General features: G+C 40.5%; 1 protein-coding gene across 2 annotated transcripts in view; it reads right to left on the bottom strand.

Annotated features, from left to right (window-relative positions):
* ppp1r12c (protein phosphatase 1, regulatory subunit 12C) overlaps positions 1 to 26275 on the bottom strand; it is a 252081-nt gene that overhangs the window by 136891 nt on the left and 88915 nt on the right. For both annotated transcript variants that reach the window (XM_039773835.1, XM_039773836.1), the window contains exons 7-8: positions 19543 to 19634; positions 6597 to 6727 (exon numbers count right to left, since the gene is read on the bottom strand). In XM_039773835.1, coding sequence (XP_039629769.1) covers positions 6597 to 6727; positions 19543 to 19634 — 223 coding nt within the window. The remainder of the gene's footprint in view (positions 1 to 6596; positions 6728 to 19542; positions 19635 to 26275) is intronic.

The raw sequence follows: 26275 nt of genomic DNA, 5'->3' as shown, positions 1-26275 counted from the left end.
AATCTTTTCAGTATAAATACACCAACACAGCAAAAAGAAAATCCAGTCTGTCCAAAGTTTGAGATTAATGCGTCCCAAACATGACACAATACTATTGTATTTGAAGCTTTTACTTATTAGAAGGCATGGGCAGAATAAAATTAACATGCAATACTAAAGAAGACTGTACATTATGCAATTTACCACCAATTGCAAATGTGGTGAGATTATCTGAAATGGTGTACTGTCATTTAAGCTTTGTCACAAAGCTTTGCTCAAATTACCCCAAACTGGTTTCTAGAACATGACAATTAGATCACTTTACTCAAATGACCCCCACAGTCAACACATCTCTTCCGGGAGAATCCCAAGGCGTTCCCAGGCCAGCCGGGAGACATAGTCCCTCCAGCGTGTCCTGGGTCTTCCCCGGGGCCTCCTCCGGTTGGGCGTGCCCGAACACCTCACCAGGGAGGCGCCCAGGAGGCATCCTGATCAGATGCCCGAGCCACCTCATCTGACTCCTCTCGATGCGGAGGAGCAGCGGCTCTACTCTGAGCCCCTCCCGGATGACTGAGCTTCTCACCCTATCTTTAAGGGAAAGCCCAGACACCCTGCGGAGGAAACTCATTTCAGCCGCTTGTATTCGCGATCTCGTTCTTTCGGTCACTACCCATAGCTCATGACCATAGGTGAGGGTAGGAAGGTAGATCGACTGGTAAATTGAGAGCTTTGCCTTACGGCTCAGCTCCTTTTCACCACGACAGACCGATGCAGAGCCCGCATCACTGCGGATGCCGCACCGATCCGCCTGTCGATCTCACGCCCATTCTTCCCTCACTCGTGAACAAGACCCGAGATACTTGAACTCCTCCACTTGGGGCAGGATCTCTCCCCAACCCTGAGAGGGCACTCCACCCTTTTCGGCTGAGGACCATGCTCGGATTTGGAGGTGCTGATTCTCATCCCAGCGCTTCACACTCAGCTGCGAACCGATCCAGAGAGCTGAAGATCACGGCCTGATGAAGCAAACAGGACAACATCATCTGCAAAAGCAGTGACCCAATCCTGAGTCCACCAAACGGACCCCTTCAACACCCTGGCTGCGCCTAGAAATTCTGTCCATAAAAGTTATGAACAGAATGGTGACAAAGGGCAGCCCTGGCGGAGTCCAACTCTCACTGGAAGCGGGCTCGACTTACTGCGGCAATGCGGACCAAGCTCTGACACGGTTGTACAGAGACCGAACAGCTCTTATCAGGGGTCCGGTACCCCATACTCCCGAGCACCCCCACAGGATTCCCGAGGGACACGGTCGAATGCCTTTTCCAAGTCCACAAAACACATGTAGACCGGTCGGGCAAACTCCCATGCACCCTCAGGACTCTGCTAAGGGTGAAGAGCTGGTCCACTGTTCCGCGACCAGGACGAAAACCACACTGTTCCTCCTGAATCCGAGGTTGACTATCCGACGGACCCTCCTCTCCAGAACCCCCGAATAGACTTTTCCAGGGAGGCTGAGGAGTGTGATCCCTCTATAGTTGGAACACACCCTCCGGTCCCCCTTTTTAAAGAGGGGGACCACCACCCCGGTCTGCCAATCCAGAGGCACTGTCCCCGATGTCCATGCGATGTTGCAGAGGCGTGTCAACCAAGACAGTCCTACAACATCCAGAGCCTTAAGGAACTCGAGTATCTCATCCACCCCGGGCCCTGCCACCAAGGAGTTTTTTGACCACCTCGGTGACTTCAGTCCCAGAGATGGGAGAGCCCACCTCAGAGTCCCCAGGCTCTGCTTCCTCATTGGAAGGCATGTTAGTGGGATTGAGGAGGTCTTGAAGTACTCCTCCCACCGACCCTAGCGTCAGTCGAGGTCAGCAGCGCACCATCCCCACCATATACGGTGTTGACACTGCACTGCTTCCCCCTCCTGAGACGCCGGACGGTGGACCAGAATCTCCTCAAAGCCGTCCAAACGTCGTTCTCCATGGCCTCTCCAAACTCCTCCCATGCCCGAGTTTTGCCTCAGCAACAACCGAAGCAGCGTTCGCTTGGCCTGCGGTACCTATCAGCTGCCTCCAGAGACCCACAGGACAAAAAAGTCCTATAGGACTCCTTCTTCAGCTTGACGGCATCCCTCACGCGGTGTCCACCAACGGGTTCGGGGATTGCCGCCACGACAGGCACCGACCACCTTGCGGCCACAGCTCCGGTCAGCCGCCTCAACAATAGAGGCACGGAACATGGCCCATTGGACTCAATGTCCCCACCTCCCTCGGGGCGTGGTTGAAGTTCTGCGGAGGTGGGAGTTGAAGCTACTTCTGACAGGGGACTCTGCCAGCCGTTCCCAGCAGACCCTCACAACACGCTTGGGCCTACCAGGTCTGACCGCATCTTCCCCACCATCAAAGCCAACTCACCACCAGGTGGTGATCAGTTGACAGCTCCGCCCCTCTCTTCACCCGAGTGTCCAAGACATATGGCGCAAGTCCGGCGACCACGACCACAAAGTCGATCATCGACCTGAGGCCTAGGGTGTCCTGGTGCCAAGTGCACATATGAACACCCTTATGCTTGAACATGGTGTTCGTTATGGACAATCCGTGACGAGCACAGAAGTCCAATAACAAAACACCGCTCGGGTTCAGATCGGGGCCATTCCTCCCAATCACGCCATTCCAGGTCTCACTGTCATTGCCCGTGAGCATTGAAGTCTCCCAGCAAAACGAGGGAATCCCCAGAAGGTATGCCCTCTAGCAACCCCTCCAGAGACTCCAAAAAGGGTGGATACTCCAAACTGCTGTTGGCGATACGCACAAACAACAGTCAGGACCCTTCCCCCCACCCGAAGGCGGAGGGAGGCCACCCTCTCGTCCACCGGGGTAAACCCCAATGCACAGGCTCCAGTGGGGGCAATAAGTATGCCCACACCTGCTCGGCGCCTCTCACCGGGGGCAACTCCAGAGTGGTAGAGAGTCCAGCCCCTCTCAAGGAGATTGGTTCCAGAGTCCAAGCTGTGTGTCGAGGTGAGTCCGACTATATCTAGCCGGAACCTCTCGACCTCGCGCACTAGCTCAGGCTCCTTCCTTATATATATAAGTACTGTAGGTTTGTAGTTCTGAATGAGTGCTATTAATACTGAGGGGATGGTAGTACCTCTGTTGTTTTCTCCCAAAGTCCACAATCAGCTGCTTTGTCTCACTCATTCAGGAGCAGACTGCTGTCATGACACCAGTGTCACAGACTCTGCACTTCATTCAGATAAGCCTGCTCATTTTGTTATATTGCCTGCATTGAAAGTGAGGGACAATAAGTTATGGCTACCCACTTGGACCATCTGCCAGTCAAAAAGTTAAAAATTCTGCCAAATACTGATGTGCTCAAATGTATATTCTTGAGCTTAGAAGGAATTGTTGTGATAAATGCAGAACTACTGTATAGACTATAAATAGCATTCACATGTAATTGTTGTCTAGGTGGGCCGGTATCATATGAAGGATCAAGGTGATTGCATCCTCTGTGTATCTGCTGTGGTGATATGCAAACTGTAATGGATCAGTTTTTATTGGCAGAGAAAAGCATATGTTTTTTAACTAGATTCTCGAAACATTTAATTGTTGCAGGCATTAGGGAAATGGGACGATAGTCATTTAGACAGGCTGGACTTGCTTTCTTAGGTACAGGGACAATGGTGGATCTTTGAAACTAGTTGTCTACAGATCAGTAACTGCACTTCACATTTCAACACCAACATTCAAAAACAGTGTCAATAACAGTGTTTGGTAATTACTTTCCACAGAGAATCCACATCCCTTGGACTGAATGGTTGCAGCAGAGGAGGACGAAGTAAAGCCAAGTAAAAGTGCATTGGTCTCTTTTTACAATGGCTGAATATCACAACAATATTTTGCTTTTTTGCCTTCTTTAAACAACACAGATATGCTATTTTGCAATACGTAATCTCAAGATGAGGATCAATACTCAAAAGCATTTCTGGCTTGAAGAATAGATTTATTCTGTTAGTTTAAAAGGCTCCCTCCATCTATGGACCAGTGTCCTCATTCAAAATTCATATATTTAAAAAATGTAAATACAGAACTTTATGTGGCAATTTAATTGTAATGGATGGTGCACATGGACTAGCATTCTGACCATGATTGAATAAAGATCCCTACCTGGCTGAGAGGCCAATACAATCGAAGGACTGGGGGAGATGAGCAATGATAAAGTACCCCCCCTCCACCATGCTAGGTGGCAGCCTCTTTGGGTTAGGATTCCCACATGGACGCCAGCAGGGCATGTTGGAACCTGTACTCTCGTAAGGCAGCCCTGTTGGTTTCCGTGGGTGCCGCCAGATGGAGCTGAAGGGATTAACAAACCCTACTTTTTGGGACTTCCGATTGACCCAGAAGTACTTTTATCAGGCTATGTCCTAGCATCAGGAGTACTCCAGGGTCTGGCAAAAAAGAAGCCACTCAACCTCAACCAGGTGAGTTGGATTCGAGTGAAAGGAGAACAAAAGTGACCTGGGAGGTTGGGAGGAGAGGTAGAAGATAGAATAATTGTGCTGTGGTTGGTTGATGCTTTGTTTATTGCCTTTATGCAAGACATTTTGTATTTAAGGGCGCCCATAAGGGACAAGAGGGGCCGAGGACCAAATATGTTAATGCTATTTTATCTTTCAAATATCGTTCACTTCCCTCTCGGGTGGTGAAGTGTAGGAATCACGTTCCCACATCGGCCAATTGCTACAACCTTAATGCCTATGTATGAATTTCTTCAGGAAAGGGAAAATATTTATTTATTTTTTTTAATTCCCTGAAAGTAAGATTTTTCATGTAAAACTTCAGTGAAATTTACAGTTGTAAAATGTTGAATAATAACCATTTAATCATCTTAATACTGTATTATGTTGTGGCCACTTAAAAGTAAATCTGTAAAATTTATTTTCTTGTTAATGTGTTTTAGCCAGTTTATTGTGTTGCGACAAAGTAGCATGGGTATATACAGGTAGTCCCCGGGTTATGGACATCCGACCTACGACATATGAACGAGGCCGCAGCTGCGACGCATGCGCCTCAGTAACTGCCGCTCCGTCATCTTCGGCTTGGGGACGCTGCAAGCGGTGGCTGGATGGAGGCTGGAGGGGTGCGATTTCGCTGCTCGCACAGTGTAGTGTCCCTCGGACAGCTCCCGGTGGCAAGTGATTTCACTGCCCGTTCACCACACACGGCTGCCCCGTTCATTATCAGTGGGCGGCTGGTGATACTGCAAGCGGTGACCCGGTTGTGGGGGGCGATTTCACTGCTCGCGCAGTGTAGTGCCCCTTGGGTGGCTCCCGGCGGCAAGCGATTTCACTGGCCGCCTACCACACACGGCTGCCTTGTTCAATCTCGGTGGGCGGCTGGTGATGCTGCAAGCGGTGACCCAGTTGTGGCTGAATGGAGGCCATTGCAGGTTAACGGGGTGGCGGGGGGTAGCATTGTAGTGTGCTTCAGATGGTTGCCTATTGAATGGGGGCGGTGGTGAGCGATTCACTACACGCCTTTCGCCGCACTGTATTTGTTCTCGGTGGGCGGATGCTTCAGACAGTATACTGTAGTGGAGGTGACTGTGAGGTGGGCTGGTGATGAACTGCCCCTCGCCGCCTCCATTCATTCTCAATAGCAAGCCTGCTTGTACCGTTATGCACATAGCAGGAAGTTGTCTCTTGTCAGTACATCAGACATGTCAATGACTGGAGCCTTCCTGCTGTGATAGCGTGTACAGTGCTGTGCAGAAGAGCTCATCTTAAACTTTTGTCTTCACCCTTTAAAAATGTCTCTGAAACACAAATCTGATTCAAGTGCTGGTGACACAGTAAAGAAGAGAAAAACCATCACCATTGAAAATAAAGTAAAAGTAATAAAAAGGTCAGAGAGAGGTGAAACTCTATCATTCATTGGCAGAGCACTTGGTTACAGTTGGTCAACAATAGCATGTATTAAAATAATGTAACTGTTCCGACTTACATACAAATTCAACTTAAGTACAAACCTAAAGTCACTATCTTGTACATAACCCGGGGACTGCCTGTATAGCCTATTTCATAAAATGCCATTATGTCTGGTTTTAAGAATCCACAGTAAGGCAGGAACAGCTTAACATAGCAAACAGGAACAACAGTCCATCATTACTGTAGGAAATCTAATGTACACACACATATCGTCTTTAATAATTGTAAAGCCCAATAAGAAATAAGTTGCGCTACTTAAAGAAAAAGAATTTAATAACAGCTAATCAGCAGGAGCCCAACTAGTTACCATTTCACACAGAACAGGTTCCTGCAAACTCATTTTAGACACAAAAAGAAAGTAAATTTCAAGGCAAAAGTTATACTTACAAGGCAAAACATCTATGTGCAAATTATGCAAACCCATCTTATTCACATGCAAATTAAAAAAAGTCAGCTATATGTTGTATTTTTGGTCTATAAGACATCTACCTGCATTAAGAATTAAGGAAATCAAAAAGAAAACGGGATTCTTTTGACCATATTAAGTTGTCTGTTAGGAAAACTATTCTAGAGAACCAAATTAGTCTCAATTGTAGTACTTTTCGCAGCATACACAAATACATACCAGAACGCTCAGATTCAGAACTAGAGCTTCCTTCATCCTCTCCCACAGAGATAACTTCAAGAGTTTTTCTCTCCTTAGATTGGTCCTGGACAGAAATTTTTTCTTTGCTGCTCATTCTACAAACTGAAGTCCTGCATTGTAGAAGAAAGATATTTTTAGACATAAAGGAAGGAATTTCAAGACAGCTGATTATTGAGCTTCATACACAGATTTACTGAGATTTCATTGTTTCAGAAAATTTGTTTTCCACCATAAATTGGACTTATTTTTTGGTTAAAGACTTGGTGAGCATAACCACTTATAAAATCAATAATTTTGTGTTTCATATTTGTAATTATTTTATACCATTTTGCATAGGTCTGCTTCACTTTGACATGTAAAAGTAATTTTCTGTTGATTAGTAATAAAAAAGAAATTAAATCCATGGTGATTCAGTGTTGTATAACAATTAAATGTGAAGTGTACCAAAGTTTAGGTGTTGGGATATGTATGTGGCAAATACTTTTTACAGGCATTGTACTTCAAAAAGTACAAGGAACTGCTTGAATCTGCCTTGCAACAACATACATTTTTAGATTGGGTTATTCTTTGCTGAACAGATACATTAGCACTCCTACTACTAGCCATGAAGAAAGGGTTTACTGGCTCAAAATATGATGGCAATCTTTAGGATATTACACTGTATCTGAAACAAATTTATATTTTGACACTCCTTTGGCACAGAAGAAATACTGAGTACATCTACCCATCACAGTGGGGGGAAAAAAAGTGTTAAACTGTGTTAATGGGATTAGGCACATGTGGTGACTTTTTTATGCTATATATACAATGGTATGCAAAAGTCTTGGTACTCTTCCTTAAAGTGTCTGTTACTGTGAATAGTTAAGAGAGCAGAAGATGAACTGACGACCAAAAGGCACAAAGTTAAATATGACACATTCCTTTAATACTTTAAGCAACATTACATTTTTATTTAATTCACAGGTATAAAAAGGCAAAAAAAGTGTGTGAAACAAAAGCTTAGGCACCCAACATTGTTAGTACTTATTATCAAAAAATAACACAGGAAATGAAATTTGATTTATTTCAGTAATTCCATTCAAAAAGTGAAACTTGTATATTACATTCATTCATTACACACAGACTGATGTATTTCAAATGTTTTATTTCTTTTAATTTTGATGATCATAACTGACAACTAATGGTCAGGCGCTATATAGCGTCTTATCACTATATATATATATATATATATATATATATATATATATATATATATATATAGTCTGTTTTGTGGGTTTATATATAAATGTAACTTACTATATTTAAAAGACCTGTTGAGTTTCATTAACAGACATTAAATAAAATCGCTTCATTATCCAGTGCAATCACTGCCTTCTAAAAGCTGTGGAGTTACCTGCTTAAATTTTAAAAGTCTTCTGCAAACTAACAAAATCACATGGAAGTAGGTGGATATTGCGAACTAGGAGTGTTTAAACTAATACAGCATAAATGATAAAAATCATAGTTGATGGTATAGAAAGGTAGTACAACTTAATAATATACTGCACACTGGTAACTTTGATATATTGTATAACTCCTAAGAAATAGCCATATGAACAGGCAACATTATACTGATGGCACATATAACCAGCAGGGGAAACAGCACTGTATTCGTAAGCACATACAGTATTTCAAATAACAAGTAATGCATGAGAAAACATGAGCACTTCTGATCAATGATGAATTTATTTGTTTGAGAAAACTCCTGCACTCCCTGCCAATGTACAGCTGAAGTCAGACGTTTAGATAAACGTAGGGTGAATTCTCTTTATAACCCCTCCACAGTTTTTATACTAACAAACTTTAAATTTGTATATCGTTTAAGACATCAGGACAAAAGTAATTTTTTTCAACAATGTTGACAGTTTGATTATTTCACTTTTTATTGACTATATCACAATTCCAGTAGGTCACAAGTTTACATATACATTGTTAATATTTGGTGAAATTGCCTTTAAATTATTTTAACATTTTGGATAGCCTTCCACAAGCTTCTTACAATAAACTGCTGAAATTTTGGCCCAATCCTCCAGACAGAACTGGTATAACTGGGACAAGTTCGTAAGCCTTCTTGCTCACATACACTTTTTCAGTTCTGCCCTCAAATTCTCAATCGGACTGATGTCAGCATTGGCCACTTCAACACCTTGACCTTGTTGTCCTTAAGCCATGTTACCACAATGTTAGACAATGACCCCCAGAATACCTCCATTTGGAAGACCCATTTGCGACTGAGCTTTGACTTCCTTACTGTGCTCTTGACATGTTGCTGTAATATATCTACATAATTTTCCGTCCTCATGATGCCACCTATTTCGTGAAGTACACCAGTGCCTCCTGCAACAAAGCACCCCCACAACATGATGCTTCCACCCCCATACTTTACAGTTGGGAGGGTATACTTGCAAGCCTCACCCTTTTTCCTCCAAACATAACTTAGGATAACTATGGCCATACAGTTCGATCTTGGATTCTTCAGACCAGAAGAGATTTCTCCAGAAGTTAAGATCTTTGTACCCATGCATCACTGAAAACTGTAGTCTGGCTTTTTTTTTTTTTTTACAGTGGCTTTGGAGTAGTGGCTTCACCCTCACTGAGCAGCCTTTTAAAATGTATCGATATTGGACTTGTTTTACTGTGGATATAGATACTTCTCTACCTAGTTCATCCAGCACTTTCACAACGTCTTTTGCTGTTGCTCTGAGATTGATTTACACTTTTCATGCCAAAGTATGTTCTTCTCTAGGAGACAGAATGTGTCTCCTTCCTGAGTGGAATGATGGCTGTGTGTTCCCATGGTGTTTACACTTGCATATTAATGTTTATACAGATGAACCTGGAACCTTCAAGCGTTTAGAAACTGTTCCCAAGGATGAACCAGATTTGTGGAGGACCACCATTTATTTTCTGAGACCTTGGCTGATTTCTTTTTCCCATTATGTCAAGCAAAGAGGAAGTAAGCTTAATGGTAGGTCTTAACATACCTACATGTTGACTCCAATCAGGCTAATTGGCTATCAGAAGGTAATTGTTTAATTGCCTTAAGGTTTGACATAATTTTCTGGAATAGCTGTTTAAAGGCACTGTTAACAAAATGTACGTAAAAGTATGACCCACTGGAATTGTGATATAATCAATAAAAAGTGAAATTATCTGTCTGTGAACACTGTTGGAAAAAATTAAATCATCTACTTTGTGCAGGGCAAAAGTAAACAACAATATGCCAAATTTATAGTTTGTCAGTACAAAATCTGTGGGGTGGATATTAAGTGAATTTTAAAGAAGTGCATTAAAACCTCTGACTTCAACTGTGTTTTCTCGCACTTTCATGCATTTGAGGGAGTGAGACACAACTGCACAAATTTAACTATAGCTTTTCTTCCTTGTTCTGCTTTGTATTTATCGATGTTACATTAACTGTAGTTTGGTTTTTCAAAAATTGCTTCTATATGCTATTACTGTGCAAATTTTCCAACCTTGATTATAAAAGGGTGCGCACACTAATTCAACCACGTTTTTGTATGATTTTTTCCCTTTTCACTAAACAGTTTCTGATTTGTTTTTACCTTCTTTGTATAGATATTGCAATAAAGATGAAATAAGTTATGAGATTTATCTTGGCTTCTTTTTTATTACACAAAATCTGTGATGTGGGAGAGGTGTGTAGACTTATCCACTTATTTTTCTACTTTTTCATCTGGATTTATATGTAAATGTATACTTTTTGTAATTAAATAATACAGACTTTAAAATGCTTTCTATGTTTTATTCCTTATTAAAGCATGCAACTTTTTTCTACATTTTAAATAATTAATGGGTGGTGATATACACAACCATGTGATGGTGCAGGTCGGCTCCATACTCCCATTTCTGCTCTGAAAACCTCTTGAAACCGACCACGATAAGCTTGGCAAATGAGGACACCACACAAGGCAAGACGATTGTGAAAAAGTGCTTTTATTAAAACAGTCCAACAAAAACAAAGTGCAGTGCCAAAAAGTTCAATAAATAATCCAAATAAAAAAGAGATACGAATGGAGGTTAAAATTAGCCAAACAATCAATTAAAATGACGTTAAAAACACAAGTTCTCCTTAGAAACATGAGCCCTGGTGTACTCCTTTCAAAACATCAATCTCCTCAGCTTATCCTGCCCAGATCTTGCATCAAAGGAGACAGCTATCCTGTAGGTACCTACAATTCTTCTATGGGTCCAGGTCTGTGTGACTCCATGGCTCTAACTAGGTGCCCACTCCGGACCAAGGCCAGGTCCCCAAAAACAAAGCCGTTCACAATGGGGCTCCCGATCAGAGTCTCCCCAACTCCTGCTGCCTTCCTGGACTTTTGTGGTGAGCCAACTGCACTAGCTGGTCACTCCAGCTCCCAAGTCGCTCAGCTGGAGTGTGGTTGCCACCGTCTCCTTGGAGGGGCTCTCCTCACAGCTGCCTGCCTCCTAGTTTGCATTCTTCTCTCTCTCATCTCACTCTCGATCACACCTGCACCGGCTCGCTTTCCTGTCTTCCTGCCTGCTACATTTTCATTCCCATTAAACTACAATCTGTTTTTGTTTCTTCCTTTCTTATTCTGCACTCCCTTTTATATGGTTAGGGAGTGGTTGCAGGTGCCATTGCCTGATTGCCGTCCCATGCTGATAATGAGACAATCAGACCGCCCACACATACCAGCAAGGAAAAGCATGGACTGCTGACCACCTCACACCCACCCGGAGATGAGCCATCTCTCAGCAGATCGTTTGCTTGCTCCACTCCCCTGTGCGAGTGCGTCTATTTATTTATTTAAAATTGTCATTTTGTTTTGCACTGTGGACCTGCTATACCACAAACCATACAACAAACTGTCTGATCACTGCAATATTAGGAATTAAAAAAACTCACTTTTAGTTGTGCCAAGTAAGAGTTCAGTACTTAAGGATTTAACAGTGAAAGAAAATGGTGGTATATCAAAATCATTTCAAAGCTCCTGATACAGGAATATTATATTGACATGTGTGTCAACAGTCTGCTGTACTTAAGCATTTGCTTTGATTAGGAGGACTACTGTTATATGAAATCCTGCAGTATTACTACTACTAAACAAATCCAAATCATATATTATGTGATATCATCTTCTGTTAAATTCTGGTCCGTACTTGTAAAAGTTTTATTTTTATACTATATTGAAGATTTGTTCTGGTCTGTGTATTGTATTGACCCCCTTCTTTTTGACATCCACTGCACACCCAACCTACCTGGAAAGGGGTCTCTTTTTGAACTGCCTTTCCCAAGGTTTCTTCCATTTTTTCCCTGCAAGGGTTTTTTTTTTTTGGGAGTTTTTCTTATCTATTTAGAGAGTCAAGGCTGGGGGGCTGTCAAGAGGTAGGGCCAGTTAAAGCTAATTGCGGCACTTCTTGTGTGATTTTGGGCTATACAAAAATTAATTGTATTGTATTGTACTAGCAAGATCAAGCTTTGTTTCACAAATATTGGCTTTATTAATTATTGCTGGATGCCCTGACCAGATGGCACAACATTTTGAGTGACTTGATTTAAAGTTTGGGAATCCCTGATTTAAGCCATTCTATTAATTATAGCTTAGAAAAATGAAAATTTATGATGATTGCTCCTACACTGTTCAAAGAAGAAAACTGTTGATACTTTTAAAAACTGTGTAGGTAAATTTAAATAAGTACAACATCCTAGCTTATCACTTCATAGCAAAACATGCAGCTGTTAAAAACTGTAACATTAAGCAGCAAAATCTGCGGCAGACTACCATACATGAATGGAACAAAATTTGAAGCACGAATTTCTGCCAATTATTGCAAAACGGATTACATCAGACTGCAGACCTCTAAAATAACTGAAGATAAAGGGCTCATAGACATCATTACTACACATTACTTTCACATGGAACCATTGAGATTTTATCCTGACTACCAGGTTAACATACAGTCAAGTCCATAAATATTTGGACAGAGACAACTTTTTTCTAATTTTGGTTCTGTACATTACCATAATGAATTTTAAATTAAACAACTCAGATGCAGTTGAAGTGCTGACCTTCAGCTTTAATTCAGTGGGGTGAACAAAACGATTGCATAAAAATGTGAGGCAACTAAAGTATTTTTTTAACACAGTCCCTTCATTTCAGGGGCTCAAAAGTAATTGGACAATTGACTCAAGGGCTATTTCATGGGCAGGTGTGGGCAAGTCCGTCGTTCTGTCATTATCAATTTAGCAGATAAAAGGAGTTGATTTGAGGTGTGGTGCTTGCATGTGGAAGATTTTGCTGTGAACAAACAACATGTGGTCAAAGGAGCTCTCCATGCAGGTGAAAGAAGCCATCCTTAAGCTGCGAATACAGAAAAAACCCACCCGAGAAATTGCTACATTATTACAAGTGGCAAATCTAAAGTTTGGTACATCCTGAGAAAGAAAGCAAGCACTGGTGAACTCAGCAACACAAAAAGACCTGGACGTCCATGGAAGACAACAGTGGTGGATGATCGCAGAATCATTTCCATGGTGAAGAGAAACTCCTTCACAACAGCCAACCAAGTGAACAACACTCTCCAGGGGTAGGCGTATCGATATCCAAGTCTACCATAAAGAGAAAGACGCATGAAAGTAAATACAGAGGGTACACTGCAAGGTGCAACCCACTCATAAGCCTCAAGAATAGAAAGGCTAGATTGGACTTTGCTAAAGAACATCTAAAAAAGCCAGCACAGTTCTGGAAAAACATTCTTTGGACAGATGAAACCAAGATCAACCTCTACCAGAATGATGGCAAGAAAAAAGTATGGAGAAGGTGTGAAACAGCTTATTATCCAAAGCATACCACATCATCTGTAAAACACGGTGGAGGCAGTGTGATGGCTAGGGCGTGCATGGCTGCCAGTGGGACACTAGTGTTTATTGATGATGTGACACAGGACAGAAGCAGCCGAATGAATTCTGAGGTGTTCAGAGACATACTGTCTGCTCAAATCCAGCTAAATGCAGTCAAATTGATTGGGCGGCGTTTCATGATACAGATGGACAATGACCCAAAACATACAGCCAAAGCAACCCAGCAGTTTATTAAAGCAAAGAAGTGGAAAATTCTTGAATGGCCAAGTCAGTCACCTGATCTTAACCCAATTGAGCATTCATTTCACTTGTTGAAGACTAAACTTCGGACAGAAAGGCCCACAAACAAACAGCAACTGAAAGCCGCTGCAGTAAAGGCCTTGCACAGCATTAACACTAGAATTACCAGAGCCTACGAAAAAACTCGTAATTCCGTCCCACCTTAAACTGCTTCTTAAATCCCTTCACACCTCTCCGCCAGCGCCCTTTGTCTTCTAAATGTGCTGATAAAGAGAAGCCGGCTATTCCATCCCCCACCAATTTAGAACGTGCACGAACTTCTCTCAGCTCATGCCTTGATTGAGTATCTGGGAGTGAAGTGGAGTTTTAGAGTGAAATAATAGATCGTTGTTTGGAACACACGCATTTCATGTCTGTTCCGTTTCTACAGTAATCTGTGTCAACACATTGTTAAAACAGAAACTTTTTTTATATTCTAGTAGTAGATGACAAAATGTAGGCATAAACTATATAATGTATGAAGCCTGAAGTCCAAATAGCAAAGAAACATTTTCACAAGAATAACACAATTGCACTTTTATTCAAACATATAACTGCAGAAAGAAAAAGCCGCCTTAACATGCGACATTGACACCAGTTTACTATAACTGACTCTGTGGTTCAATAGATACAGCCCCGCTTGGAATCAAGGGTCACGGGTTCGATCCTCGCCCCTCCCTTTTGAGAAGTAAACTGTTCTTAGTCTTACTGTTTTAGAATAAAAACATACATTTGATTTCAGTCTGTAACAGCCGGTGCAATTTATGATCTTTGTAAAGGTTAGCTTTTTTTTTTTATTCACTTTTCACTCTCTCAGTCGCGTTCAGAATCAATCCATACAACCCCATCTGACACGGCTGTTTTCACTAAAGACGCGCTATAGCTCTGCAGTGTACCACGATGCATACTAACGCCCCCGGTTCTGACACACAAGCGCTGGCGAAGCTGCCTTCGTATCTCACCGTCACTTGCTTTTCTTTTATTCAGTTTTATTGAGTGTTCCTGCCAGTCCCGCATGTTGCTGTATGCTTTTTCTTTTGCACCCAGGACATGCAGAAGAAAGAATGGTAAAGACCAACCGGCTATATGCAATCATCAGACACTCCCCATCTGCCCGTGTCGTTCAAACACAGGAACATATATTGGTGTAAAAGTATAACAAAAGTGCACTTTTATTCAAGTGCACTTTTTCCATCGCCTTTTCCTGTAAGAAGCAGTGTACACACTTCTCTCTATGCTGTGGTTTCTATTACACACCTGAAAGAAAGAGACAATATATATGAACATATCCAGCATACAGCAACAGCGCGGGACTGGCAGGAACACTCAATAAAACTGAATAAAAAGAAAATCAAGTGACGGTGAGATACGAAGAAGACAGCGCCAGCGCCTGTGTGTCAGAACCGGTGGGGGCGTTAGTATGCATCGTGGTACAGCACAGAGCTATAGCGCGTCTGTATTCTGTTTCTTTTGTACTCCAGGGCACGCAGAGGAGAGAATAGTAAAGAGCAGTAAGTTCGGCGCTATATGCAATCATCAGACACTCTCCATCTGCCCGTTGTTTTGTTATACTTTTCAATACTTTTATACTGCTCAAACGGGCATGCTCAAAAAATACACGTGTAATGCCACGAAAAGTGCACGCAGACACTTCATTTCGCAAACAAAACAAGTGCACTTTTATTCAAAACTACCTGTATAACCGAAGAAAAAAGAAAGCAAGATACAGTAGGCGATTGATACGACATCTTGCATGGTGCAATGCTAAGAAGTGAAGATTTTCATTCCGTGCTATATAAAATCATCACATTCAAATATTAACAGTTCCCACACACCCAAGGACCGTCCTTCCTACATTTACACACGTGTACTTGTTGCCGTGTACACACCTCTCTGTGCTATGGTTTCTATTACACTGAATGAGCACCTGACACTGTACTTTCTTCCCTGGGGAAGGTCCGCATCAGAGAATTTCCAGTTCCTGCATAAATTCACACCCGATCTGACGCTGTTCGCTTTCAAATAATATTGCATTAGTGCGATTATATTTTCACATATATTGTCTTTCTTTCAGGTGTGTAATAGAAACCACAGCATAGAGAGAAGTGTGTACACTGCTTCTTACAGGAAAAGGCGATGGAAAAAGTGCACTTGAATAAAAGTGCACTTTTGTTATACTTTTACACCAATATATGTTCCTGTGTTTGAACGACACGGGCAGATGGGGAGTGTCTGATGATTGCATATAGCGCCGGTACTGGTCTTTACCATTCTTTCTTCTGCATGTCCTGGGTGCAAAAGAAAAAGCATACAGCAACATGCGGGACTGGCAGGAACACTCAATAAAACTGAATAAAAAGAAAAGCAAGTGACGGTGAGATACTGAAGAAGGCAGCTTCGCCAGCGTTTGTGTGTCAGAACCGGGGCGTTAGTATGCATCGTGGTACACTGCAGAGCTATAGCGTCTTTAGTGAAAACAGCCGTGTCAGATGGGGTTGTATGGATTGATTCTGAACGCGACTGAGAGAGTGAAAAGTGAATATAAAAAAAAAAAAGCTAACCTTTACAAAGATCATAAATTGCACCGGCTGTTACAGACTGAAATCAAATGTATGTTTTTATTCTAAAACAGTAAGACTAAGAACAGTTTACTTCTCAAAAGGAGGGGCGCAGGATCGAACCCGTGACCCTTGATTCCAAGCGGGGCTGTAACTATTGAACCACAGAGTCAGTTATAGTAAACTGGTGTCAATGTCGCATGTTAAGGCGGCTTTTTCTTTCTGCAGTTATATGTTTGAATAAAAGTGCAATTGTGTTATTCTTGTGAAAATGTTTCTTTGCTATTTGGACTTCAGGCTTCATACATTATATAGTTTATGCCTACATTTTGTCATCTACTACTAGAATATAAAAAAAGTTTCTGTTTTAACAATGTGTTGACACAGATTACTGTAGAAACGAACAGACATGAAATGCGTGTGTTCCAAACAACGATCTATTATTTCCACTCTAAAACTCCACTTCACTCCCAGATACTCAATCAAGGCATGAACTGGGAGAAGTTCGTGCACGTTCTAAATTGGTGGGGGGATGGAACAGCCGGCTTCTCTTTATCAGCACATTTAGAAGACAAAGGGCGCTGGCGGAGAGGTGTGAAGGGATTTAAGAAGCAGTTTAAGGTGGGACGGAATTATGAGTTTTTTCGTAGGCTCTGGTAATTCTAGTGTTAAAAAAGGAGGAAACCTAGCATCTGGTGATGTCCATGAGTTCAAGACTTCAGGCTGTCATTGGCCAAAAAAGGGTTTTCAACCAAGTATTAGAAATGAACATTTTATTTCCAGTTATTTAATTTGTCCAATTACTTTTGAGCCCCTGAAATGAATGGATTGTGTTAAAAAAAATGCTTTAGTTGCCTCACATTTTTATGCAATTGTTTTGTTCACCCCAAAGAATTAAAGCTGAAAGTCTGCACTTCAACTGCATCTGAGTTGTTTTATTTAAAATTAATTGTGGTAATGTACAGAACCAAAATTAGAAAAAAGTTGTCTCTGTCCAAATATGTATGGACTTTACTGTAGTTGCTAGGTATTTCACTTGGTGTTACATCCATACACATAATGAAGTACTCAGAATTAAACAACATAATATACATGACACCGTCACAACATTATATACAACAAACAGATATATAAAAACAAAATAGATTAGCACTATAGCCTAGTAATATTTTAGGCAAGTCCCATTTAAAATACACCATAAAATAAACATAATTTAAACTGAAATAAGAAACAGAAATGAATCAGAGACTGTATTTAACGTGTCTGCAGTAGCAAAGAAACAGTTTCTGTGTCTACTAGTTCTTGCGTTTAGTGACCAGTAACATTAATTTGATGTCATATATCAAGGATTTATTTCACAGTCACTTCGTAGTTGAGCAACTAAGAAATTGAACAGCGGTTGCATTCAGAGGGAATTAACTGGATATTGCTGAGATATATTGGTTAACCACGGAATTAAAAATTGAAATTAAAAATTGAAATTGTTTAACAAACATAATATATACTGTACACACACTGTCTATACAGACAGACCCCTTCACTTTTTGCACACTTTACTGTTTTGTAGATGTACTTTTAGATAAATTTTCCATTTTTGTATATCGATCTACTCTCTGTAACCCATAATGACAATGCGAAAAATAGGTTTTCAGAAATGTTTACAAATTTAATAAATAAATAAATAAATAAATCTCTTATATTCACATAAGTATTTAGACCCCTAATTAACGATTTTGTAGAAGCCACTTCGGTAGTTAATTTTTGCTGATTATTTTTTACCATTGCTGCTTATATATACAGTAATCCCTCGCTATATTGCGCTTTGACTTTCGCGGTTTCGCTCTATCGCAGATTTTATATGAAAGCATAACTAAATATATAACACGGATTTTTTGCTGCTTCGCGGGTTCTGCGGACAATGTGTCTTTTTACTTCCTGTACATGCTTCCTCAGTTGGTTTGCCCAGTTGATTTCATACAAGGGACGCTATTGGCGGATGACTGAGAAGCTAACCAATCAGAGCACGCAGTTAAGTTCCTGCTTGCTAAATGCAGTGTTAACCAGGAAGTCTCATCTCGCTCATTCAGCATCAACGTGTTTCGCTGTGTAAAGAGTTGTGCTCTTTTGTGTTTATCTTTGTGCATAGTCAAGCCCTTCATTATGGCTCCAAACGATCTGCTACTGCTTCAGGGGCTGTGCCTGCGCAAACGGAAGATGTTAACGATTGCAAAAGGTAAACGTTTTGGATTTGTTGAAGGCTACGATTCTTTTTATTTAAAAAGTAGGAAAGGAATATAAGATCTACGGCCGCAGTGTCCTTTTAACCAGGGTGCAAAACAAGGCAGTAGTCTGGATGGAATCTGCTTTAGGGATTTGGATTGAAGACTGCCAGAAGAAGAACAACGGCAGTGCTTCACAATCACCTGAAGTGGCTCCTTTAAGGGCTGTAACGCTCTCCTTTGTTGTGCAGTAAAATAAAACTCATTGTTATCGGACAAGTCATCGTGTCATTGTTGGTGAGTAACCATAATTAATTTTCTACTTACAGTACTTGACATGTAATGCACGCTTAGTGTCACTGTACACACACATTTACTGTATACTATTTTTGTTGCATTGTAATGCGTATTTATTGCTGGTGGCATGTCTATCGTAATGGCTGTAACATATGTGATATCGGAGACACTCAATATCTTTAAAATAATATTTAGGTTTTACTGTATATAAACAGTGTTTTTATATACATAATTTCAATGAATCTTACCTAATATCTAAGAGAATACAAAGGGATTATGCTGTATAACTCTGCGGGGAATATTTATAAACAGTGTGGGAGAGTTTATAAGGGCTTAAAATATATAAAAATAACCATACAAATATATGGTTTCTACTTCGCGGATTTTCACCTATCGCGGAGGGGTCTGGAACGCAACCCCCGCGATCGAGGAGGGATTACTGTATTTATTTTTCTGCTGCCGAGTTACACTTTTTTGTTATTTTGGTGTCTTTATAAAATTTTATTCTCATGTAAGAAATGCAGTCATTTTTGCAAAGATGCAGATTCCCTTACCTAGGTATAGTGCAAAAATTGAAGAAGGAAAAAAATAAATAAATAAATAAATAACAAAGGGAAATAAAATACTTATCAATAAGAATGACCCCCAGCCCTGCTCTCACCCTGTTGCACACCCATTTTTACCTTCTGTTTTTGGAGGATGTAGAGGACACTTGTTCAAGTGAGGAGTCTAGAGAGCCTTGTTTCTCAACAGCAGCAGCTTTCTGACTCTGTATCTGTGTGAATAAAAAAAGAGGGTAATGAGAAGGAATAAGAAGCCTGCGCCATTGATCACATAACTGGGCTGGCATTGGGGCTAGGACCCCATTGCATAAACTGAAGAGGCAAAGTTAAAATTTGAAGTATGAAAAATTTTGCTTTAAAAAGTATAATTGGCAAACACATGGAAATACTGGCAATTTAGTGTAGCCATAAATGGAATTAATTAATCTCTATAATCAGACTTCAGCTACTGAGACTACTGCATTTCAAAGTTTAAGGCTAAAGCTCTTGACTGAGCTGAAAATTCACAAAAGTAATTTCTTTCAAAGTCCTAACTAAATGCACTGCCAAATGTTTTGAAATTCTGAGCAGCGGTTTGGCTGTTAATGGTATTGTCTTAAAAAAAAATCTGAACTTTAAAAGCTTGAGGCTGAATACTCGGAATTCACTCAAAACCCTTGGTGCATCTACAAGCTCAACAGGAGCACACCTTCCTCACCCCCACATTTGAGCACAAGCCTGCTGCTCACTTCCCTAGGTCATACTGCTAACCACCTGCATCCTTTCCTCCTAGCACAGGATCTTTGCAATCCTGCCTCCTTCTTATTCCTTTACCTCTGTTCATTATTTTTTCCCTTGTTCTCTCCCTTCTCAGCTGTGGAGACTGCCTTTCTAACCCCGGCTGGGTGCAGGTGCGGTCCTCCATCTTCTCTGATATATGAATGAAGCACTTGACTGACTTGCTCGCATTTGCAAGTGAATGCACGATCAGCCAAGAACTCCAATCAAACTGGGATAAGCCTTTGTAAAGGCACATGTGCACCTGCACCCATAAGACTATTTAGAAACTGCACTTCACTATAAACCTCTTATCACAGGGTCCTGTTGTGTTGAACCTGAAACTGTTTGTAATAGCAGTTCTCTTAATCTAACCATAATACTTGTAATTTAAAACTGATGGCTCTTATCCTTTAAGTGTAGGTGCAAATTCTCCAGTGTAAACAGTTAAGACCGTAAACTTGACCATCTTTTAAATTTTACTGTGGTTTGAAAGAGATTTAAATAAAAGTCTCAAATTCAACAGTTCCTATCCTCTCATAATCTTGCAAGTGAGAAGCTAAAGAGAACATTTCCATATTTACATCAATAACATTTCCACCTGTAAAACCACTAGAGCAAGAGTTCCCAAAGTGGTCAATATCGACCCCCTGGGGTCGATTTGAACTTTCTAGGGGTCGATAGTTGAATAAAAAAATTTGGAGGTCGACGACAGCAAAAATAGACCCCCTTACTACTGCTATTTGTTTGTTACTTAAAAATATCAATGATTCCAATAGGTACCTAATTAAGAAGTAAAATAATTAAAAAAAAAACTTTTTTGATAAAAACACATTACATACCAAACTTGCGAACGAAAAGGTAAAATGTGTCATTAAAAGAGTCAAACGTAAGAATCTGACCTACGACGTACAAATGAGGCTGCAGCTGCGACACATGCGCCTCAGTAACTGCCACTCCATCTTCGGCCTGGGGACGCTGCAAGCAGTAACTGGACGGAGGCTGGAGGGTGGCGATTTTTCTGCTCGCACAGTGTAGTGTCCCTCGGGAAGCTCCTGGCGGCAAGCGGTTTCACTGCTCACCCACCACACATGGCTGCCCGTTCATTCTCGGTGGGCAGCTGGTAATGCTACAAGCGGTGACCTGGTTGTGGCTGAATGGAGGCCATTGAGGGTGAACAGGGTGGCGGGTGGTAGCATTGTAGTGTGCCTCGGATGGCTGCATGTTGAATGGGGGCGGTGGTGCGGAGGACACTGCAGGCAGCATACTGTAGTGGAGGTGACTGTGAGGTGGGCTGGTGATGAATCACCCCTCGCTGCCCCCATTCATTCTCAATAGCAAGCCTGCTTGTACTGTTACGCACATATCAGGAAGTTGTCTCTTGTCAGTACAGGGTGGTCCATGTCTAATTATGCAGATCCAGATTGTCTGGATGACTTTGATTTATGCAGGGACGATTCCAGTTTGGCGCGAAGACAATTCTTCGTGTCGTCAGTTCGCACACTTCTCGATGGTCCAGGATTTTACGGGTGATTTTCTATGTAATAGACTGAATAAGTTATAGCGTAATGAAAATTGCATAATTAGATCTGGATCACCCTATACATCAGACATGTTGACGACTGGTGCCTTCCTGCTGTGATAGCATGTACAGTGCTGTACAGATCAGCTCATCTTAACCTTTTGTCTTCAACCATCAAAAATGTCTCTGAAACACAATTCTGATGCAAGTGCTGGTGATACAGTAAAGAAGAGAAAAACCATCACCATTGAAAATAAAGTAGAAATAATAAAAAGGTCAGAGAGAGGTGAAACTCCATCTTTCACTGACAGATTACTTGGTTACAGTCGGTCAACAATAGCATGTATTAAAATAATGTACCTGTTCCGACTTACATACAAATTCAACTTAAGTGCAAACTTACAGTCCCTATCTTGTACATAACCCAGGGACTGCCTGTACATACTTTATTGTTTTTTTTATTTATCACAGGGGCTGTTGAAATTCTTTGTTAATAAAAGTTTTTAATTTTTCAGATAATATAACTGAACCAAAAAAGAAATGCAGACAGTACAGCTTGGACTATTTGAACTTATTTTGAATTTACATATTTCATAAATGTCAAAAATGTAAAAAAACTTTTGCTTGTATTTGTTTTGCTTTCATTTTCGTTAGTGCAGGTTTCGATATTAAATGTTGCACAAGATAATGCCATATTCTGTGATCCTTTTATCTTTTTCAATCATTATTTATAAATGATTAAAATGAAAAGTTTGATATCTAGTGAAATATTTAATATCAAGTACTGTACAAATGTATTAATTTGAGTAAGTAAAGTAAATGACTAGGGGCGTCGACGGTTTTAGAAGTTTTTGGTAAAGGGTTCTGCGGCCGAAAAAAGTTTGGGAACTCTTGCACTAGAGTTTCACTGCTTAAACAAAAATGGTATTTCAAAAAAAATTACCAAGGCAATGTCTAAAGATTTTGAAAATGTATTCATATTTTTTAATATTCCTATAAAAAGAAAATATTACTGTGCCACTCTGTAATGGTAAAATAAAGGTATAATGCAGTAAATGGAAGCATGCTTAAATTAAGGTGTTTTCACCCTCATAGTTTATTTGCTTTGTAAACTTTCAAGCGAGCTAAACATACCTGTATAAATAAATATCCCATGGACGTGTTGTGGACTTTAACATTTTTCCCCAGGAAAAAAATATCATGGCCGTTATTTGCACACTGCAGCATTTTCCATAATTATAATTTGGAAGACTACTTGAAAAAGATTTGCTACTAAATTTATGTGCTGAAGGACACATTTCAAATAGCCAAGTGTACCAAGCTTGGCTGATGGCATACACTGATGTGCTTCACACGTAACCTCAAATAACACCTACTGTCTTAAATTTAGATATATTGGTTATTAATGTTTATTTCATAATGCTTGATTAACATTAATTCATTGATTGATTAACTAACATATCTATATTAGTATGCACATAGAGAGGATGCACCACCAGTTTGCATGGTGTATTCATTGAGTAAAATTAGGAAATTTGCTCGGTGGTCTCACAGGGCACTGCTGTTCTTTTCTTGCCAGATCTGTTTGTGTTCTGATTGACCCAATCACAAGTAAATTAGACTTTTTTTCTTTTGCTTTTATAACCATGGTCAACTGCTGTCCAAATGTGTGTACAAGAGGGTCTGAGACTAAATCAAGTACTGTTCTGATTGAACAAGTAATTGTGTAACTTTATGTGAATTGTGTTATATACATACTTGGTTTTGGTCTGGACCTGAATGAGATTGGCGTATTTATATGTCTATAAGCGAACCAGATATTCAGGGAAATTGCATCCAAGTTATAAAAAAGTAGTCCAAATGAACTAGGTGTAAAAATGCCTTGGGGGGAGAGTACTAGTTAAAACCAGGTATTGGTTAAAATAAAAACCTCCACACACTGTGTTCCTGGTCTAGAACATTTCTGTGGACTCATTTATGATTTAATGTTATGCTTTTTCAAAGTAGGAAATCATATAAACTAGGTTTTCAATAAGGACAGATAAAGATAATCCAAATCTAGCAATCTGTTCTACAATATTTTATTACATTGACTACTGCCCACTTGGTGTACAAGAATGAATTGACATGCTGCAGTTCTAAAAAATGCCACAAAGGTTGTCACTGTTTTGCAAAATGCTTGGTTACATGGATAGCATCTTGTTCATGTTATTAGATTCTTGCTAATTGCTAGTCAGTGATGTGGGGTATAATTTTCAATAGAGCTGAAAATGTGTGAGGTGATGAGAGCTACAAAAGACAGCCATCATCAACAGGGTCTCACTTGATTTCTCCATTCACAGTGGACAGCACAATTCTGTACCAATAAATCATTCCTTTACTTCAAAATATTTTTTTACTTGTGTTACCTGTTGAGTTGCTGGTTTTCATACAAATTTGATCACAGTGTAAAAGTGATATATCCTTCAACTGTACATCACATATACCAAATGTATATGCAGATTCTTCTAAATTTTTAAAAATCTTTCATTTTTTTTTAGTAAAAATGAAAATGCAATGTACATCCAACTAGCTATTTTTATGTGCATTTGCAAATAAAGCACAAAGCATCTACTGCAAAAGCCCATGTCTGTGTGTCCACAAGAAACGCAGCCTCTGGTGGACCAATTTTGTTGAGATGTGGCACACTTAATCTTTAAAGGAATTTGTTGAGAAATTGATATATTGATGTATCTCGAACAGATCAAGCTGTATTAAGGTTTAAAATTAAATTTTAATTTCTTAAAAAGGAAAAACATCCTGTGCAACATCAACTAAGAATGAGTTTACCGTTTCAATTTTTCTTTTGAGATTGATTATTTGAACTTAAACATTTGGTAGATTTTCCCCTTTTACTCATCTGACAGCAGGTTGAATGTCAAATGTAAGTGAGTCAGATGAAGGGCAGTGTGCACGTGAAAACGTCTCACACAGCAGCACCCATCCCCTGCTGCTTTAGGTAAGTTAACGAATAATAGTACAAAAAAATACACTTCTCTGGATATAAATGGTAGGAGAAGGCAACTATGTAAGCACATATAAGACTGAATTGACTGAACTGATATTATTTGCAGATTATTATTTTAAAGAACTGCCGTTATCAACCTGCAGTTAAACAGCTTTTGAAGAGATTAACAACACGGGAAAGGGAATTTACCCTAAAAAATATAAACACAGGGCAAACTTAAAAATGGTAAGTGGCGTTGGGAGGTGGGGGGCTTCAGTCCCTAATTTCTGCCGTCCAGCCCATGATCTTTCAGTCCTAGATATTCACAGAAAATTGCAGCAAGCCCTTGAGCTTCTTGCAATGTGTACAATTTGCACTCTTGTTACACAATAAATTGCTTCTTTTCCAAGTTTTTACTTACATATTTACACTCACCTAAAGGATTATTAGGAACACCATACTAATACGGTGTTTGACCCCCTTTCTCCTTCAGAACTGCCTTAATTCTACGTGGCATTGATTCAACCAGGTGCTGAAAGCATTCTTTAGAAATGTTGGCCCATATTGATAGGATAGCATCTTGCAGTTGATGGAGATTTGTGGGATGCACATCCAGGGCACAAAGCTCCCGTTCCACCACATCCCAAAGATGCTCTGTTGGGTTGAGATCTGGTGACTGTGGGGGCCTGTGACACCCCGTGTAGTGGGAATTGGAATCACCAGCCTACACTCTAGGTGTCTAGTATGTGGGACCGAGCGTGACCAGGATGATGGTGTAAGACAGGGAGACACAGACACAAAAAGGGTTGGGTTTTTTGAAAAATAAAGTGAGGTTTTATTTACAGGTGCACTTAAAGAAAATAATCAAAAATAATGTCCTGCGGAATTTATATATTAAAACACAGTCCAATGCCGCAAAGGACACACAAAAACAATCAAATGGAGCCCAGAAATGACTGTATACAATATTTACAGTGCTACTTGAAAGTCCCAAAAGAAAAAGTAAAATACACACAAACTAATGAAATCCAAATATATACACAAAAACAAAATGTGAAGCTGTCTTCCTCCACAGTGATCCAAGTCAGGAAGCTGCTCCGCCAAACAGTGTATAATACAGGATTCACCCAAAAATATTCAAAAATATAGAAAAAGTGTATATACAAAAATAAACAGTGCACCACTAACCACAACCCAATAAATACCTCCACCAAAGTTATTCAAGAGATATTTATATGAAAAATATTTACAAAACAAAGCACAAGCCGTAATGCTGTTCTGTCAGGTACCTTTCTCTAAGAAGATCTATTCAGAAAGAACCCCCTCTAGAGGCCACGATTCCCTTTTGTATTCGGCGCCCCTACGCTGACCAATTAAACCGCCGTACGTCATCCCTCCCGAGGTACGCGATGACGTGAACACGTTTGCAAAAAGCGGCGTCTACTTTCCCACACAATTACTATAAAAATGGAGCTGCCGGCGCGCGCGCGCGATAGCTGTGCCGGCTTCTGAGACGCCAACTGCACTTCTGCCTTAAGTGAACGTAAGCACTTTTCCATGTTTTCTCCTTCCCCTGAACTACAGCCCAG

Source organism: Polypterus senegalus, chromosome 13 (assembly GCF_016835505.1).
Source record: "Polypterus senegalus isolate Bchr_013 chromosome 13, ASM1683550v1, whole genome shotgun sequence".
NCBI lineage: Eukaryota > Metazoa > Chordata > Cladistia > Polypteriformes > Polypteridae > Polypterus > Polypterus senegalus.
The sequence above is the reverse complement of the archived record's forward strand: the minus strand, read 5'-3'. Positions and strand labels throughout refer to the sequence as shown.